Source organism: Caenorhabditis elegans, chromosome X (assembly GCF_000002985.6).
Source record: "Caenorhabditis elegans chromosome X".
Lineage (NCBI taxonomy): Eukaryota > Metazoa > Nematoda > Chromadorea > Rhabditida > Rhabditidae > Caenorhabditis > Caenorhabditis elegans.
In genome coordinates, this window is record NC_003284.9 from 6058082 (window position 1) to 6075131 (window position 17050).

The 17050-nt window shown below is 35.7% G+C and overlaps 2 protein-coding genes and 5 non-coding genes across 7 annotated transcripts; 2 read left to right on the forward strand and 5 right to left on the reverse strand.

Annotated features, from left to right (window-relative positions):
• Positions 1 to 173: 173 nt before the first annotated feature.
• On the forward strand, positions 174 to 2161 carry gln-1 (glutamine synthetase). Its single transcript, NM_076611.4, has 7 exons — positions 174 to 240; positions 287 to 427; positions 475 to 636; positions 763 to 1037; positions 1096 to 1307; positions 1362 to 1560; positions 1849 to 2161. The coding sequence occupies exons 1-7, from the start codon at positions 201 to 203 to the stop codon at positions 1975 to 1977; spliced, it is 1158 nt and encodes a 385-aa protein (NP_509012.2). The 5' UTR covers positions 174 to 200; the 3' UTR covers positions 1978 to 2161.
• Positions 2162 to 2676: 515 nt separating this feature from the next.
• ptr-4 (SSD domain-containing protein) lies at positions 2677 to 7905 on the reverse strand. The gene is made up of 13 exons (NM_076612.8): positions 7837 to 7905; positions 7642 to 7791; positions 7326 to 7596; positions 6128 to 6231; positions 5674 to 6080; positions 5497 to 5619; positions 5007 to 5373; positions 4757 to 4952; positions 4516 to 4713; positions 3787 to 4059; positions 3449 to 3735; positions 3064 to 3400; positions 2677 to 3015 (listed from the first exon to the last, which is right to left on the reverse strand). The coding sequence occupies exons 1-13, from the start codon at positions 7882 to 7884 to the stop codon at positions 2894 to 2896; spliced, it is 2883 nt and encodes a 960-aa protein (NP_509013.2). The 5' UTR covers positions 7885 to 7905; the 3' UTR covers positions 2677 to 2893.
• Positions 7906 to 8394: 489 nt separating this feature from the next.
• On the forward strand, positions 8395 to 8660 carry C45B2.12. The gene has a single exon (NR_071221.1). It is a non-coding gene; the product is annotated as an Unclassified non-coding RNA C45B2.12 (non-coding RNA).
• Positions 8483 to 8674, reverse strand: C45B2.9. The gene has a single exon (NR_071222.1). It is a non-coding gene; the product is annotated as an Unclassified non-coding RNA C45B2.9 (non-coding RNA).
• Positions 8675 to 13575: 4901 nt separating this feature from the next.
• Positions 13576 to 13639, reverse strand: C45B2.11. The gene has a single exon (NR_071223.1). It is a non-coding gene; the product is annotated as an Unclassified non-coding RNA C45B2.11 (non-coding RNA).
• A 2254-nt stretch (positions 13640 to 15893) lies between these two features.
• C45B2.17 lies at positions 15894 to 16069 on the reverse strand. The gene has a single exon (NR_071224.1). It is a non-coding gene; the product is annotated as an Unclassified non-coding RNA C45B2.17 (non-coding RNA).
• A 669-nt stretch (positions 16070 to 16738) lies between these two features.
• C45B2.14 lies at positions 16739 to 16937 on the reverse strand. Its single transcript, NR_071225.1, has one exon. It is a non-coding gene; the product is annotated as an Unclassified non-coding RNA C45B2.14 (non-coding RNA).
• Between the last annotated feature and the right edge of the window lie 113 nt (positions 16938 to 17050).

Consider the following 17050-nt stretch of genomic DNA (forward strand, 5'->3'; position numbering starts at 1 on the left):
TGGTGTTTCATTCCATTTTAGTTTTACTTTCTAGTTTAAGGTTTTAAAGTTTTACTTTTCTTTCAATCTGTGTGTCCCAAACTTTTCTATTTATTAAATGTTTCATTTCAATTTATTTTAACTTCGAAATTGAATTAAAAGTTCCCAATTTTCTCAATTTCTTTAATTTTCAGAAACATCTTTTTCGCTAGCTCTCAAACATGTCGTACGGTAGATCAAACAAAAGGGCCCGAACGAACAGTAAGTTTGATCATATAAAACCCAATGAATAGTTGCTCTTTTTCAGATATTTCGGAGCTCAATGCTAAGTACATGGCTCTAGACCAATACAACAACTATCAGGTAATGTACATTTGGATTGATGCAACCCAGGAAAATATGCGAGGAAAGACCAAGACATTTGACTTCGAGCCGAAAACTCCATCTGGTAAGCTTATAATTAGAATTTTGGAAAGTAATTTTGTATATCAACAGATCTCCCAATCTGGAATTTCGATGGAACTTCGACCGGTCAATCACTTGGCGAAGGCTCTGATGTGTACATCCGACCAATCGCATTATACCGTGATCCGTTTAGACCGGGGCCAAACAAAATCGCCCTTTGTGAAACACTAACACACGACAATAAACCTCATCGTGAGTTTTTTTTAATTTTTGAATTGAAAGGATCAGTGTAGTTTGAATCTTTGAATAAAATATGAGAATAAAGAAAATACATTTCCTAGTTTTGTCTGAAATTTCACAAAACATGTTATTTTCCAGCAACAAACACGCGTCAGCAATGCGTGGACAACATGGAGAAGGCAAAAGATCAAGAGCCATGGTTTGGAATGGAGCAAGAGTTCACACTGCTCGGCGCAGATAAGCATCCGTACAACTGGCCTGTCAACGGATTTCCCGCACCACAGGGCCCATACTATTGTGGAGTTGGGTCGGATCGAGTTTTCGGTCGGCACATTCTTGAAGCACACTACAGAGCCTGCATGTACGCGGGAATCAAAATTAGTGGATCTAATGTGGAGAGTATGCCATCACAGGTATGTAGTTTTCATTAAATTATTATTCGAAATTCTCATTCGACTATGAATTTTTTAGTTTGAATATCAAGTTGGTCCATGCGAAGGTATTGAGATGGGAGATCAACTGTGGGTGTCTCGATACATTCTGCACCGCATTTGTGAAGACTACGGAGTTGTATGTAGTTTGGACCCTAAACCAGTGCTCGGTGAATGGAGCGGTGCTGGATGTCATCTCAACTTCTCCACAAACGTGATGAGGACACCATGCGAAGATGGAACAGGGTGGAAGTAAGTGGAAACACGCAAAAGATCAAACATATAACTGATAAATTTGAATTACAGAGCTATCGAGGAAGCAGTCGTCAAGCTGAGCAAAGTACATATGCATCATATTGCGTATTATGATCCTCACGGAGGACGTGATAATGAGCGCCGACTTATTGGAGCTAATCAGACTGAAACTGTTGACGCATTTTCCTCTGGAGTTGCGGATCGTGAAGCCAGTGTTCGAATTCCTCGACAAGTTTTTGCTGATAAATGTGTAAGTGTTGCGAAAATGCCTAAACATCACAACGAGATAAGAAATATTAGGTACATCAACACCGGGTTATTTACTATTAGTACATGATAATCGAATATTGAACCCTGTGATTTGACAATTTCTAGTTTGTTGAAATGTTCTATCTCTTTTTGAAGTAATTCAATTTCGAAATGTGATCGGATTCTCTTTTATCACACAAATTTCCAAATAAAATTAGAACAAAATTTAGATCTTTCCGGTGTTTGACGTTGACATGTTGTATCAGTACATGTTATAACAAAATTTCAGGGCTACTTTGAAGACCGTCGTCCGGCGTCCAACTGTGATCCGTACATGGTAACGTCGGCAATGGTGAAAACGTGCTGTCTGGAGGGAGAAGACGCAAAACTCACTTTACGCTACGTTCCGAAATTTTAAATATGCAATTGTCAGTCTAATTATATCGTTGTGAAATGTGAAAAGTGACAAAGAATCTCAATTCCTATATCCTTAACCCCGTCTTACCTTTTTGATGGCTTTCTCTCCAATTAGTACCATCCGATTTATAGCAGTATTGTGATATGATTATTCAAATTCCTGTTTAATAAAAATATTTTTCATTAAGCCTATATTGCGACCTACGCCTGTCCTTCAGTCAGTTAAGTGACCTTCTTTTGACTGCCACCTTAAATGTTAACTTATGCCTGCCTACCTGTTTATAAGACGACTAACGCCTACTTACCAGCTATAAAGTTTTCAAAGCCTGCCTACGAGATAAAAAAACTTTAATTTATGTCTGTCTACAAGCCTGCATAAAAGCTTCGCCTGCCGTCCAGCTTATTGGGAGACCTAGGTCTCCCAAGTTGCTTAAATATAAAACTACATTTGACTAGCAGTAGATTTAACGACAAAAGCAATCAGCGCATTTCAATCAGCTTATGTATAATATGGCCTACGTCAGCCTAATCCTACGCTTACCAACAAGCAATAAGGTGAACTCCGTTAATGTACGAGTTTATAAGGTAATATAAGTCCAAAAGCAGTTGGGCAATTTTTAAATTTTTGCTCGTTTCCTAAAATACTCAAAATTTCAAACAAAATATTGGCACATTTCTCGAAGGCTCTAAATACGATTTTTTTTCTCAAAATGTTTATTAACAATCTGTTGTGATATTCAAAATTTGGTGATCAATAAAGCTGTCAAACCCCACAATTTTTGACAGAGAGGAACAAAAAATAAACAAGAATAAATTATTAAAATAAGTTAAATGAACTTGCACACGTGAAACATAAAATTGTTTCTAGAGTCGGGGTGAAAAGGCACTGAATGATTGAGACTGTTCAGATAATTGATTTAATGGAGTGAAAGTGGAATATGTTTTGAGATGAGGCTGTCACGTTCTCGAAGAGGAACACGTTCGCATGGATCCAATGCAGAAATGAGCTGTGGTAGCCAGACGAGCGCGTGGAAAAGTCCTGAAAAATCCAATTTAGAAACATTAAATCAAGAAACTAAAAACGCACCAATGATGTTCACAAGATAAACAGTTTGGAAGAATACTCGTACTAAATATGCTGGAACAAAAACAGTGATTGCTAGTCCGACCAATGTTGAGCACACGGCTTGAGTGACGGGCCATCCGACGGATGCAAGTGTGTCAGCCACTTTTTCTTGTGCTGTTTTATATTCAGATCTGTGATATCTATAGCAAATGTGTACCGAGTAGTCAACAGCCAATCCGATAGCCATAACAATGCAACCCATACTGACGGAGTCCAAATCTGAGCCAAGAAGAGCAAGTCCTCCGCACACACCCATTGAGATGGAGAGTAAGGAAAAGGTCATCAAGAATACGGATTGCTGAAATCAGAAACATTAATTTCCATTTAAATTTTTTTGGTCGAATACCGCGTCTGGTAGGAAGAAGAAAGAAATGAGAGCCATCATGGCAAGCGCTGAGCCAATTGTTTGCATAGATGAAGGAGCAATTGTGTGCCGTTGATCAATCAAGAATGGACTGAAAATTCCAGAAAGGAACATATCAAACTCTGGGAATTCCTTAAGAATGTCACGCCAGTAGAAAAGTTCAGACTGCCGCTTGTCCCAACTGTCAAGTCCGTAGAAAGATGTTTGGAATGAGAATGCAGAAATACAAGGTTCTCCATTTGTGACGTTATCCAAGATTTTTACCTTATCTAAAATTTGAAACGGTACAGATACTGAGAATAACATTAGTTATAGTTTACCTCTATATTGGGAGTAGTCCAGCTGAGAGAAGAATTCTCTTAAATTCTTTCTATCATAGAAATCAGAAGTGTAATTGATATGAGGAAAATCGTTCAAATATTGCTGGTACTGCCATACCCACAAGTTGGTTGATACTCTTCCGATAGAGTATTTCGTGCTTTCAAGCTTGTAAACCAACTCATTCAGTCTATTACGTGCTCCCTCGTCGCGAAGATCAGGAGGTGACATGATGTGGAAGTTTGGCATCACGTTGTCGGCCCAAATATACTTATCTGAAACGTTTAGACTATTTTGATTCAATTTTACATACGGAGAGAAACCTTTACGTAATTTTCATAAACCGATTAATTTTTTCTATTTTTAAAATATAAATCTATTACTATGTAGTTCCAAAGTTCCTGCTATTCTGTTCAATTTGAATAGAATTAACAACCGTTTAATAGAATTAATAACAGTCTAATTCTAAATTACATTCACCACGAATAGCAGGAGAAAATTCATAACTTGGCTCTGATCATAACATTTTGTTGTTTTTTAGCCTTTGTATGAATTCTTTGTGACTTTTGAAATGTTTATATTTTTCTATTTCCTCATGAACTAGCTATTACAGTAAGCACACGGTAATTCAACTGTATCCCTACAGCACTACTACAAAACTTCAACACTATTCACCCCACCACCCCGGACCTAACTTTCCTAACACATGTTTTACTTTTTATATCTCTTACCTGCTAGAGCCACAAACGTCTGAATTGGGGAGTTATCTCTGATGTACTTGACAGGAGAAATATCAACTCTCAGAATCGAGCATCCATAGATTGCAAATGCAGTATAGATTGGAAACAGGGCAAGAGATGCGACACGAACCCACTTCTTCATTACAAATGGTGCAAATGTATCACGGAAGAACTGGTGCATGTATGGCACTAAAAAATAGAGACTTAGATAATAAGGACTTTAAGAACTTACAATCCAAGGTTTTCTCGTGGTGTGCAAAATCGATATTTTCTTCTTTTTCCTTGGCGGCTTCGGATTGCTCGCGTTGCTCGCGTTGAGTTTCGACGTCCTCATCATCATCGTCATTTTTCTTGTAACAACAACTAGCCAAACCTCCAGTTTCTTCGCGATCTCCAGAATATTTCAGAATAGCAGCATAGAAAGTAATCTGAAAAAAGAATAAAGAAATATCTAGATAATGTTGACTCATCGCTCTTCTAACCTGCATCAAATAGTCAAAGAAAACTCCGGCAGCGGTAATAATGCAGAAATCAGCGACAGCTGGGGTTGAGCACATGAACCAACCGAGGAAGAAGCAGAAGAAGTTGGTGAATGATGTAACTGTGATGGAAGCTCCAGCGTCAGCCATCACAAAGCCTAACCTGATAGCAGGGGAATGTTTCCGGTCACATTCTCTCCAAGCAGCCATCATCAGGAAATCGTCATCGACACCCACGGCTAACACAAGGAACGGCATCGTAGAAGTAACTGGGTTAAATTTAGCTCCGAAGAAGAAGAACACTCCAAAAGTGATAATGAGGGCAAAGATGACACACCAAACTCCGACGCACATTTCAATTGGTTTCGATCTGAATCAAAAAGTTTAGGGTTCAAATAATTCCGCTCCTAAAAAATCCGAAATTCGCACAGATTTCAAGAAAAGAAGTTCGATTTTTGTTTTTTGATTAAAAAAAATTTAGTGTAAAACCCACTTTGTTCTATCACTACTGTAATTGGCTGACAACACGAAGATTGTAAGAAGAATAGTTGCAGGGAAAGCAAAAGGTACCGTGGTTTTAATGATTTCCAGCATTTCGTCATCCATAGCCTTGTCACTGAAATTTACAAGCTAAAGACTATACAGATGTTAAGAAAAAAATTGAACACACTTGTGAGGAATGAACTGAAGATCAATGTTTTCTGAAATAGACTCCCAGTATTCATTAAGCTTCTGACGATAGGCATAATAAGCTCGATTGTTTTCAGCAGTTGCTGGATAGTTGACAAACCAATGAATGGTCAAAACTCTAGCTCCTTGAATCTCGTTTTTCTCTCCTTTTACATCGACTCCGTAAATAACATTTCCAATATCTTTTGGGCGATTGAAAAGATATAACACTGGGTAGGATAATTGCAAATTCGGGTTTGCCTTTATTTTTCCATCCTTGAAAAGAACATCAGCATGCTTGATCCAGAGATTCAAGTTGTTATTGCAGCTCGCGGAGCCTGGATCTTTCGTACAAAAATCTTCGAGTCCCCAAACTTCGTCTTCAAACTCGTTTGTCACTTTCATCATCTAAAATTCAGTTCCTTTATTATTTATAAATCACTAAAACAACTTGCGTCTTGAGTGAACTGGAAAAGTGGTCCAAGATATTTTGATTGCAGAAGATTGTCGAATTTCCGATGAACAACGTAGAATCGAAGGATATCATGTTTGGCAGGAACTGTAAAAACTTTTATCTACAAACAGGTGTGATTTGTACGATTTAATTTAATTATATCCCCTAATAAAACGATGTATTGGTTCTCAACAAGTGCTATTCGCGTACTATCTACTTTCCCTTTTTCTCGTGTTCCACCTTTTTCAAGCGAGATCCTGAAGCAAATGGGATGGAACGACGGTTTTCATTTGACATTCTCAAAAACGACTTTCTCTCTCCCTCTCTCTTCTTTTGGCTAATCGTGCACAAATCGATTCAGATCGAAAAAGTGAGAAAAAGAGACAGACACGCAATGAAGAATGCGTTCTGTTGTAACAAAACCGCCGCGAAATTTATCTCGAATGATGTGATCTGACCCGGTTTGAGGAAGGAATGGGGGGGGGGGGGTTTAGTGTTGGGTGGTCATCATCTAAGGATAACTTCACTTATCAAGCAGAATGAAACATCTCATAAGACACTTGTTTTGCTTTTCCTTTCTACGAAAACACCGTGGTTATGGTGATTCATCAATCCTATATCAGAACTGGAATATTTTCACGTAAATAAAATTTAGCTTTTTTTCGGATTTTTTCAGGGGTAAAAAAGTTATTTGCGACGGAGCCGAAAAATTTCACATGATTTCATTTTTTTATTTGAAAAGATACATTAAAGGTACGGTTTGTGGAACCGCTTATATAAATACCATCATAAACCTGTCAAAAGTTTCGGGCTGTGAGTATGTTGAACATAATTGAATTCTTTTATTGAAAAAAAAACAGATCACCTTAGGATGTTTTTGAAACTTTTTCAACACTGGCCAAAATTTTGTAGTTGCCGACTTTTCCAAATGATGGATTTTTTTAAAATAGCTATATTTCGAAAATGAAACAATTGAAGAAAAATATCATACTTGTGTTTTTGTAAGCATTACCTATAAATATCTGTGAAATTTTGTGGAAAAGCTTAAAGCGTATAAAATATATGCTTAAATGGTCAAATTAAATGAGATCACAATGAAACATGCTGGATCCTCAAAAAATTTGCGTGCTTGCGTTTTACGGTCTTCAAATAAAATTCAAAATAAAATTTTATAACACCTAGTGTACCAACAAACTTACTAAGTTTCCTTTCGCGTTCTTTCTTTTCCTTATCCTTATTCACATCCCTTTTATATCTTGCCATACTTGATGCGTTTCCGAACGGCACGTCTAGTCGAGCTTCATCTTCCAAAGCTTGAAGATCTCGCTTCAGTCTGTCCATTTCAACATCAGGCAAGAAGCATGAGCCATCTTCACAATCAAACTCTCGTCGATTCCTTTTTGGTGTCAGACTGAGATCTCCTTGTGACAAACTGTTAAAATCTTTTGTTCTTTCGAATTCATATCTGACCTGGAATGAGCTGGATTGCTTTGAAATTAAACATTTAAAACTTACTGGTGCATCTGTTGGAACGAATAATCTATAGAGATCAAGATTAATTTGTAAGTAGAATAATCCAGGAATCGAAAGAACTGTGAGGGCGAGAGGTACAATTAAAAACCAGAATTGATGTTTTGCAACAAATATTCCATATTTGAAGAAAACCTAGAAAAATGTTTTAATGATGACGTCATTTAAATTTGTTAGTACCTTTTGCATCCAGTCTTCAAACTGTTTACCATAGTCGCTAAGACGCATGGTTAGGTCTGAACCCAACTGCTGAAATTTGAACACTTAAAAAAGAGATAAAAATAATCTTATAACAAATTCCAGAAAGAATAGTGAGATTTATGAAAAAAAGGACACAACAAGAAAGGCTACGAGAAGTGGGAGGATAAGGGGGGGGGGGTATGAGTGTTGGATACAGGCAAAACATCCAAGAAGCATATATCTGGCAGAAGCTAATGAAATGACTGGCGACTGATGGCGAACGAACAGGTTCTGATGAGAAGAATACAGCAAAAAAGTGTGAGAATGAAAGAAACGAGGAAAATGTAAAAGGGGATGATGATTTATCCCTCCAGACAGAAACTCAACCCAAAGATCCATGGATTTCATTTCTCCTGGAGAAAGCAAAAGTTATGATTTCTTGTGCAATGAGGCGTGACTGGACCAAGATAAAGAAAAAACAGAAAGAACAAACGTGTTTGTTTTCGGAGATCAAGAATACATGTCACGTGTGTAATTAATTAAAAGCATCTGACAACAAACTTATTTTTGAAAAATATGCCAGAATATTTCTTTATTCCAATTTATGCTTAAACCAGAGAGAAAGTGAAAAAGCACTTGAAACGTTGCGAAATGACTCCAACGAATCGACTGGACTTGACGCAATTGGCCAGAAGCATCCCCGACGCGCACCGCCACCGCTTAGAAATGGGGGAGGCTGAACCGTCGACTTGATAGGCCGCGGCCGGTCGAGAGGACAATCGGTGACCCATATAAGGAGAAACGATGAACATTTTGTCTCTTCTTGGCGATTTAGCCTCTCCCAAAAATTTCCGACATCATCCTCGTACTGCGACGCTGTCTCCGATTTGCATGCTATCACACTTACATCCCACACATACGTACGGAGACTATCGGGCAAACCAACTTCATTGAGATTCCGGTGACCTGTCAACAAATGTTGTATCAGATTTTTGGATCATATCCCTCTGGATCGCATTTAATATAGACAGCCAACCGACAATATGGAGATATGATCGGCTACGCGAAAAATGAACGCCCGCGTCATTGCATAAATTTCGAAAAGGTATATCCGAAAACTGGAAAAACTACATATTTGAGAAAATTGCGATGAAATTTGTAATCTGTAGGCAATTTGCATATTAAGTTAAATATTGAAAGAGGATTTCAAGATTCATGGAAATGATAAACCTTCACAAGAGTTGGATTACTTGCTTACTGTACTGAAGTAACGTAATTATATTAAGGTTGGACATTAGGATTCAGCATTAGTTCAACTAGTACTAAACTGTCACTAATTTATTTTTTATAATATTAAAAAAAAAAAAATCTTTTAAAATCTTTTAAACAAAATCGATTTGAAGTGCCCACTCAACGAAAAAGTTCAAGGAAAAATCTGGAAAATGAAAATTTTAGCAGAAGTGTTGCATAAAACCATGAAAATAGTACCTCCCATCCCACTTTAGTCGCTTATATTTTCGCTGCCTTTTGATTTATCAAAAAAGTATCAACAGACAAAAGTTTCTATAATTTTTCTACAACAGTTTTTATTTTGAAATTATTCTTGATATCCTTCAGGAAACGAAAATAAATTCTGTAAAAATGGAGTTATGAGCTGCAGGAAAAAGAGAAAAAAAGTTGTTTTAGACTGATAATTTTCACATCTAAAAAAGTATATTAAAAAAATAAATATGGTTTGAAAATTAACAATCATTTTCACTCAAGTGTACTTATTTTCAAGCGATATTAATGAAAATGATTTTACAGTGCGTGCAACTTCTATAGCGCCCCCTATTTTTTCGCGTTTCACGCCATTCTGGTTTTTTTCTTGAAAAACTGACAATGCCATTCGATTCCAAATGTCGAAAAACCCCTTGTCCAAAATTTTCATGAAAAAATCACAAAATCTGATGTAATTAGGTCAAAAAATCGTAAAAACAGCAGTGCAACTTCTATAGCGCCCCCTCAGAATTTTGATATTTTTCCAACAAAACCCCATTTTTTGTCATTTTTAAAGACAGAAAAATAATAAAACGGAGTCAATTTGATTCAGACATCGTACTGATCTATTCTCGGCAGAAATATTATACATGGAGATTCTTAGGATCCGGTAATTGTCCTGAAACGATCCATTTTGCGTTAGAGGCCTATTCTCGGCTCCCAACAGTGGGATCGGTTCCAAAACTGACACAAGTGTTTTGAGACACTCAATAATTGCTGCAATGTGTTGTTTTTTAACCTGTGACGTGTCCATCAGTGGCAAACGAGCGCCAAAAATGTTGTTCATTACTTTTCTCCGTAATGTCACAAGGTTCGCAGTTGTCAGTACACGAACAAGACAAGTTTGGTGTCATGGCAAATCTACATGTATCTAAAAATGACAGCTGTTGATTATCAGCAAGTTTTGGAGCAAGAACTCGTCATTTTTATGCGGCACCCGTCCAAGAAAGGCATGATGTTCCAGCTGGATAATGCGAATATTCACTGTGTCGCTTCAACTCGTACTTTTCTCGACAGAAAAAATATCAAATTGTTGAAGTGGCCAGCTTGTTTCCCGGATCTCAATCCAATCGAGAACTTATGAGCATCGCTCGTCAGAATTGTCTATGCTTATGGAAAACAATATCCAAATGTGGCTGCATTGAAACTTGGTATTGAGGATGCTTGGAGAGAAATCTCAGCCACCGGAATAGAGAATCTGGTCAACTCAGTGTCGAATCGATATTTTGAAGCTATCGTCAGGAAGGGAGGTCCCGCGAAGTATTGGTCCTTCATCCAGTTAATAAATCTTGTTGTTTTAATTGAATTAAGTCCACTTCTGGATACAGAAGGGCGAATAGTGCAATCAGATACAAATTTCACACAATCTACAACTCCGTCAATTTGTAAAAAAATTTCAGACATGGTTCCATTAGTGTCTTAGAAAACTTTGTTCAATTTTGGAACCGATCCCACTGCTGGGAGCCGAGAATAGGCCTCTAACGCAAAATGGATCGTTTCAGGACAATTACCGGATCCTAAGAATCTCCACGTATAATATTTCTGCCGAGAATAGATCAGTACGATGTCTGAATCAAATTGACTCCGTTTTATTATTTTTCTGTCTTTAGAAATGACAAAAAATGAGGTTTTGTTGGAAAAATATCAAAATTCTGAGGGTTCGCTATAGAAGTTTTTACGATTTTTTGACCTAATTACATCAGAGTTTGTGATTTTTTCATGAAAATTTTGGACAAGGGGTTTTTCGACATTTGGAATCGAATGGCATTGTCAGTTTTTCAAGAAACAAAACCAGAATGACGTGAAACGCGAAAAAACAGGGGGCGCTATAGAAGTTGCACGCACTGTAGAATTTTCGGATTTCAATTAAATTATTTCTTGAGTAATTAATTTTCTCTTGATTTTAAATTAGGAAAGTTGTTAATGTGCTTGAAACAAAGTAAAACAAATAGTTTCCTAAGTTTTGGTTGATTAAAAATAAATGCCTACTTGATCAAAGTGATTGAAAAAAAACTGGACTTTGTAAAAACTCCTCTAAGAGTCATTACGGTTTTTGGTGAGTTGCCATTCTAAAATGGCCATAAAAAGTTCCCTCTTCTTCTTTCCTCAACGGCGGCATTTTTCATGCATCCTTTGTGTTTTGCACTTTTTTTCTTTTGAAAAGAGTCTATTGTAAGTGATGTGCAAAAGTGAAATCTGTTCCAATAATCATTAGCTTTCAGGACGCGTGCTGTTAGCTTTTAACTTTGAGCTTCCAAACGACTCACCTGCGATTTCTCACGCGCTTTCAAAACATTACGACAAGCTATGTCTCAGGTTACAGAAACATATTCTTTGCTCTTTTTTTCGTGGCGTAAAAAGCTCATCCACAGTATACTTAAATCCTTCTTATGTTAATAGAATCGTCTGGGCCGTTTTAGCGTCTAATAGGAAGACCTATTTGAATTTGAGTGTACCCCAAGACACATCACACAGATTTCATTTTGCTTGCTGTTTAGGCTATATTCTTAATTTTGTTTATATAATCAGATTCACCAATTTTTAAAATTTAAATAATGTACATTGAATATTGCTGATTTTTTTAAAAATCTTTTCAAAATAGTGTTTTGCTACGGTAATTCATGTCTAGAAATCTTTATGAATCTAGAAATGTAGTGCTTACAAAAATTCTGAAACTTTTTCAATCGAGTTGGGTAAAACAGTTTCCGAAAAAAATTCCAAAAATCTTTCACGATGCTGACTTACTTTCGACGTCTTTACAATTATCAAAATCCTGCAAAACTCTAAATTTGGAGCAATTTAGACGGCCCCAAAAATTGTTTCAAAAAATGCACTGACAAATTTTCAGATTGTGGTCTAATTTTTTCTTTTTTCAAAAATGTTGTTCTATGTTCTATGTTCTATGTTTATTGACATGGTTCACCTTTGCACTCACGTTTTCCTTTTTACTTTGCTCGAACCTAAATAGAACCAAAATGATGCATCAATTGGTGTATAATTAGTTTGAATCATTACATGTTTTCCACTATTTTCTTTCCAGCACCACACGTTTCTTCTGCACCTACGTAATTTGTCTCTTAATACTTACAACAAGTGGACCTTCAAAAATTGGCGCTTCATCTTTCTTCTTTTTGGTTTGTTAATCAAATTTACATAGATCCCTCTATTTGTGGATGGTTGAAGAAAGGACCATTGTTATTCGAACTTTTATTTACATTTGATCATCCATAAAAAATTTGACACCTTTTTTCAGATGTTTTTTTTTGTCAAATTCGAAATTTGTTTTTCAATATTTGTTCCGTAGACTAAACTATCAATTATTGGTAAGGTAATTTTGTTTTTCAGGCAGTATCTAGTTTACTTTTGACTCAAAGTTCAAAAATTATCAAAGTTCTTCCGCATTTTGAGCTGTCTCTTTTTTTGCCGTTGCCTAACTCTTCTTCGACGTTCTGACACTTTTTTAAAACAAAACTCCAACAAAAACACACGCACGCGAGTAGTGGTGGGGATAGCCCATCTAAACGAACAAAAGCAACGAGTTATAGGAGGATATGAATAAAAAACAAAAAGACACACATGAATTTAAATGGTCCAACACATTTGGGTACTTGGTTTCAGTTGCATTTTATTCGAGGAAAAAATTATATTTTGTTGTTTTTTTATATGTACGGGTTTCGATTTTGGCAAGTTGAAAATTAAGTTGAAATATTGGCAAAACTTTTCCAAAGTGCAATGAGTGATGCATAAGTTTTCACGAATAATTATAAAAATAAAAAAAAGTAACTACTTTGTTTCCATTTTCTTTTCATTTTTCATCTTTTGGGAAAAATCTAAGAACTTCACAATTCAATATTATTCAGAAACAATCTAAATGAAAATTCTAACTGATTCTTTGACTCCATAAAATTTTTTGCACCATATTATTTTTGCAGCTTGCATAAAACCTATTATTATTATTTCTGATATCTTCCTTTTATTTTTGGTTTTGTTGTACCTTCCTCGTTACTTTTTCATTGTTCTGTTCTACCAAGTGAATTCTGCTCATTTCAAAGAATCTTAGCCTTTGTCTTTCCACGTCTAATTTTAACTACTTCGAAGCTTGGAGAAAATCTTCTGTCAGAGTTTTTGTGGTGTGAACAAAAGCCGTCCAGTTACCGGAAGCATTAGGTGTTGGCTGTGTTAACTTGGCATAAGACGTTGAAAACGTTGAAAAGAAATGAAAGGTCAGAATAGACAAGGACAATGATTTCCGATGCTCTTTTCTAACTCCTTTTTGAGCCACGACTAGTTGAAGATTAGGACGCTGATGAATTATTTTGCTCAGAGGAATACACATATTCTGGGTATTTCTTCAAAAATTTCTGTGCAAAATATCCTGACTGTTTTGATTTTATTTTAATTTTTAAAAACTATTTCTACTTTTCAATTACTCAAAAATGTCTTGCAAGAAAGTTGTCAATAAAGAAACTCAAAAGTTGTTACATTTTGTTTTTAAAAAATAGACTTTGACCAAAAAGTGCAAAGTCATAATTTTTAGATTTTTAGCTAGAGTCTTGAAAAAATGTTATTGCATTTTTTGTTCTGTTTTGTGTCCTCACAATTCTTACTCAATTTTATTCAAAATAAGAGCATTGAAATTGAGACCTTTGTCATGCTGCTTTGTTGATTAGCTTTCAAAATCTGTAAGTTCTTGAATCTGGATTTTTTGCTTGTTAATACTCCCCCTCCCAAAAAAGTTCTGTTTCAAAAAATTCAAGAAATATTCTAGCGGAGAAAAACAGCAGTCGTTAGTTTTTATTAGTTTTCTAGTTTTTTTTTTCGAAATAGATTCTTCTGGTGAAAAAATTTCAGACAAATCTTTTTGGCTCAAACTGGAATTTTAACTTTCTGTTTTTTGATAGGACTTATTTTAAAGTACCATTCTGAAAATAATCAAAACAATTTTAAATTCTCAAACTGAGGACAGTGTTTTTTTATGTTAGGATTTCGTTCCAAACTTTCAACGAGGTTCTAACATTTCCAAATAATCAACCAAATACTTTTCCGAGAAATTTATGTTTTATAATGTTTTTATCATTTAAATTAAACTCTGTTTCGGTTCATAAACTGAATAAATTTGGAAATTCCGATCTAAACAATCAACTAACAGTTTTTCAAAATAACTCAATACGATTTATTTTTTGAATATTTTTTTGGAAAACCTTGAGTGGTACTTTTTCAACCGTTATAAATGTTTTTACTGGCCATTGATTGTAACACGGTTTCTCCGGTTGGAAGTTTATAGTTTTTAACAAAATTTTAACACTTTACAACATAATAAGATGTTTCCTTTCAATTTATTCCATAACCAATTTTGATATGATTCAGGCAATTTTAACAACATTTTTATTGTTAAATTACGAGAAAAACTTTCTTATATTTTGTGATGAATGGAAACGTTATGATTTACTTCATAAAGAATATTGATGTTTTTCTCTTATAGTAAGTTATTGGCTCAGTGAGCACAATGGATGCATCCCGATTGATTCTCGGACATGTGTGCATCAAGTCAACGGCCGCACAATGTGACCGTTATCTAGTTGCGGTGTGAGCATTCTCTCTTATTTTATTGGTACATCGTACGTCGATTATGTCGATTCCGTAAGTTGCCTAATATATACATAGTAAATTAACAATACAGGTATTGCCAGAATTCTAATCTTTCACACTAGAACAAAATGTTTCTATAATTCGGTTTTCTGATTTAGTGCGACCATTGCACTAATTGATCTCTCCGCGCTGACCAAGTTTTGTTGAGTCGAAGGCAACATCCATCCAAATCTTCCCCTCCCACTTTACAATTAATTATGATTAATAAATTAATCTTTCGTCTATTCAAAAAAACATCCACGAACTTGATGAAATATGAAACATTGAAATTGAATCGTGCCAATTCCTGGAAATTTTTTTTTAGTTTGGTAGGATATGCCAGGACAAGCTTTAGTGTAGATATATTCGAAATTCTATCTTCTCCGCCATAATTTATTAACACATCTTTTTAGTTGTCCTTTCAAACTCATAATTCTTTTGAGACCCACCAGTCTATCAAAATTTCACTTCACATTTATCACGAAAAGCCACAAAAAAAGAAAAGCACCCCCGGAAAGCATCTGGTAAACAAACATTAATTGCCTTTCGAACGTTGAAATGTGTTTTTTCAATCCCGTTCACTCATCATCTTCCGGCAGATGCGCTGTTATCCTTTTTATTGCATTCATTACACCAAACCTTTACTGTGATTTTTAGACTATAAACCAGTATTGAAAACGAAAACTGAAACGAAGCAGTGGGCTCACATTTTTTTGTCAAACATCTTCCGTTTCTTCACCACCACTGCCACCACTACCAAATACTTAGAGTGGACTGGTTCCATCAATTCAAATTAAAAACCATTACTTTTCAATCAAGCTCATGCTCATGCATGTTGAGAGGCACTATAAAAAGAGGCTGCACCTCCTTAAAGGGCGGGAAGCCGTGCGCATTCTTCATCCGTTCCGCTCGATGTGCTCCCCTTTTGCTCGGTCCATTGGTGTCGCCAGCCCCTATTTTAAACTATGCCAGTGCATTTTTCCAACATAATCCTCGACCACTTCCGGACAATGACGAGTAGACATTGGTTTACAATGCGTCAGAAACTCGACGTTTCTTTTTCTTCCTTTTCATTGTCATTTGAACTCTTCTCCCATTTTATGAAGATCTAAAAGTTTATATGGTTCGCCATAATCTGTTAAATACAAGTGGCAATTTTACCACAAACTGTTCCAAAAATAAGGTATATACCAAAAAAAAAAACTAATAAGTTAAATTTAAGAAAGTAGTGGTATAAAAAATCAAACAAATTAAACTTGAATATAACAAGTTCTGGAGCAAATTTTTTTATTGAATATTCATTGTTTTCGAAATGCTGTATTTTCTCTATTAGTATTGCTCCTCATTGTTCAACCTTCACAGCTAAAAACACATCTGACCAGTTGCCGTTTATTAAATTTCCAACTAACAAAATATTTGGCAATTTTTTCTATCGTTTTGTTTTCAATAACTTGTTGATAGATTCATGACAAACCAAGATATAATGTTACATATTTCAATAGCGAGGTGTAGTACCAATAAAAGAAATACGTTATTAACTCTGTGGAACATGATAAATTAAACTGTGCACCCATTTTTCCCGATTTTTTACACCAAATTCGTTTGATTTTGACTGAGACCAGTGTTGAACGGCGATGACTTTTTTAGACTTGCCTGGCTAGGTTATAAGGATGTTGACTGTTGGGGTATGCGGATTTGGTGAGGTTTTTGAAAAGCTTTACTAATTTTGGTTACTTAGTGTTAGAGTTTTTTCGAGCATTCTGAAATTAACTCATACCAATCTGACTAGTATATTTGCATTTTAGACTATCAGAGCATTGGTGACCAATCGCTTTTTCAACCTTAGCTAAATCCCATGGTCAATCATCATAAAAACAAGGTTCAAAAGTGAAGTGCTTTTGCAGGGTTGTCTATTATCGCCTCAAGAAATATAAGCGTCTAATATTGAATATTATACGTACACCTCATGTGATGAGCAAATAAAATTTCTTGAAATTTTAATTTCACTGAATCATATGGACCCTGATGTTGTGGGTTTTTTCAAGAT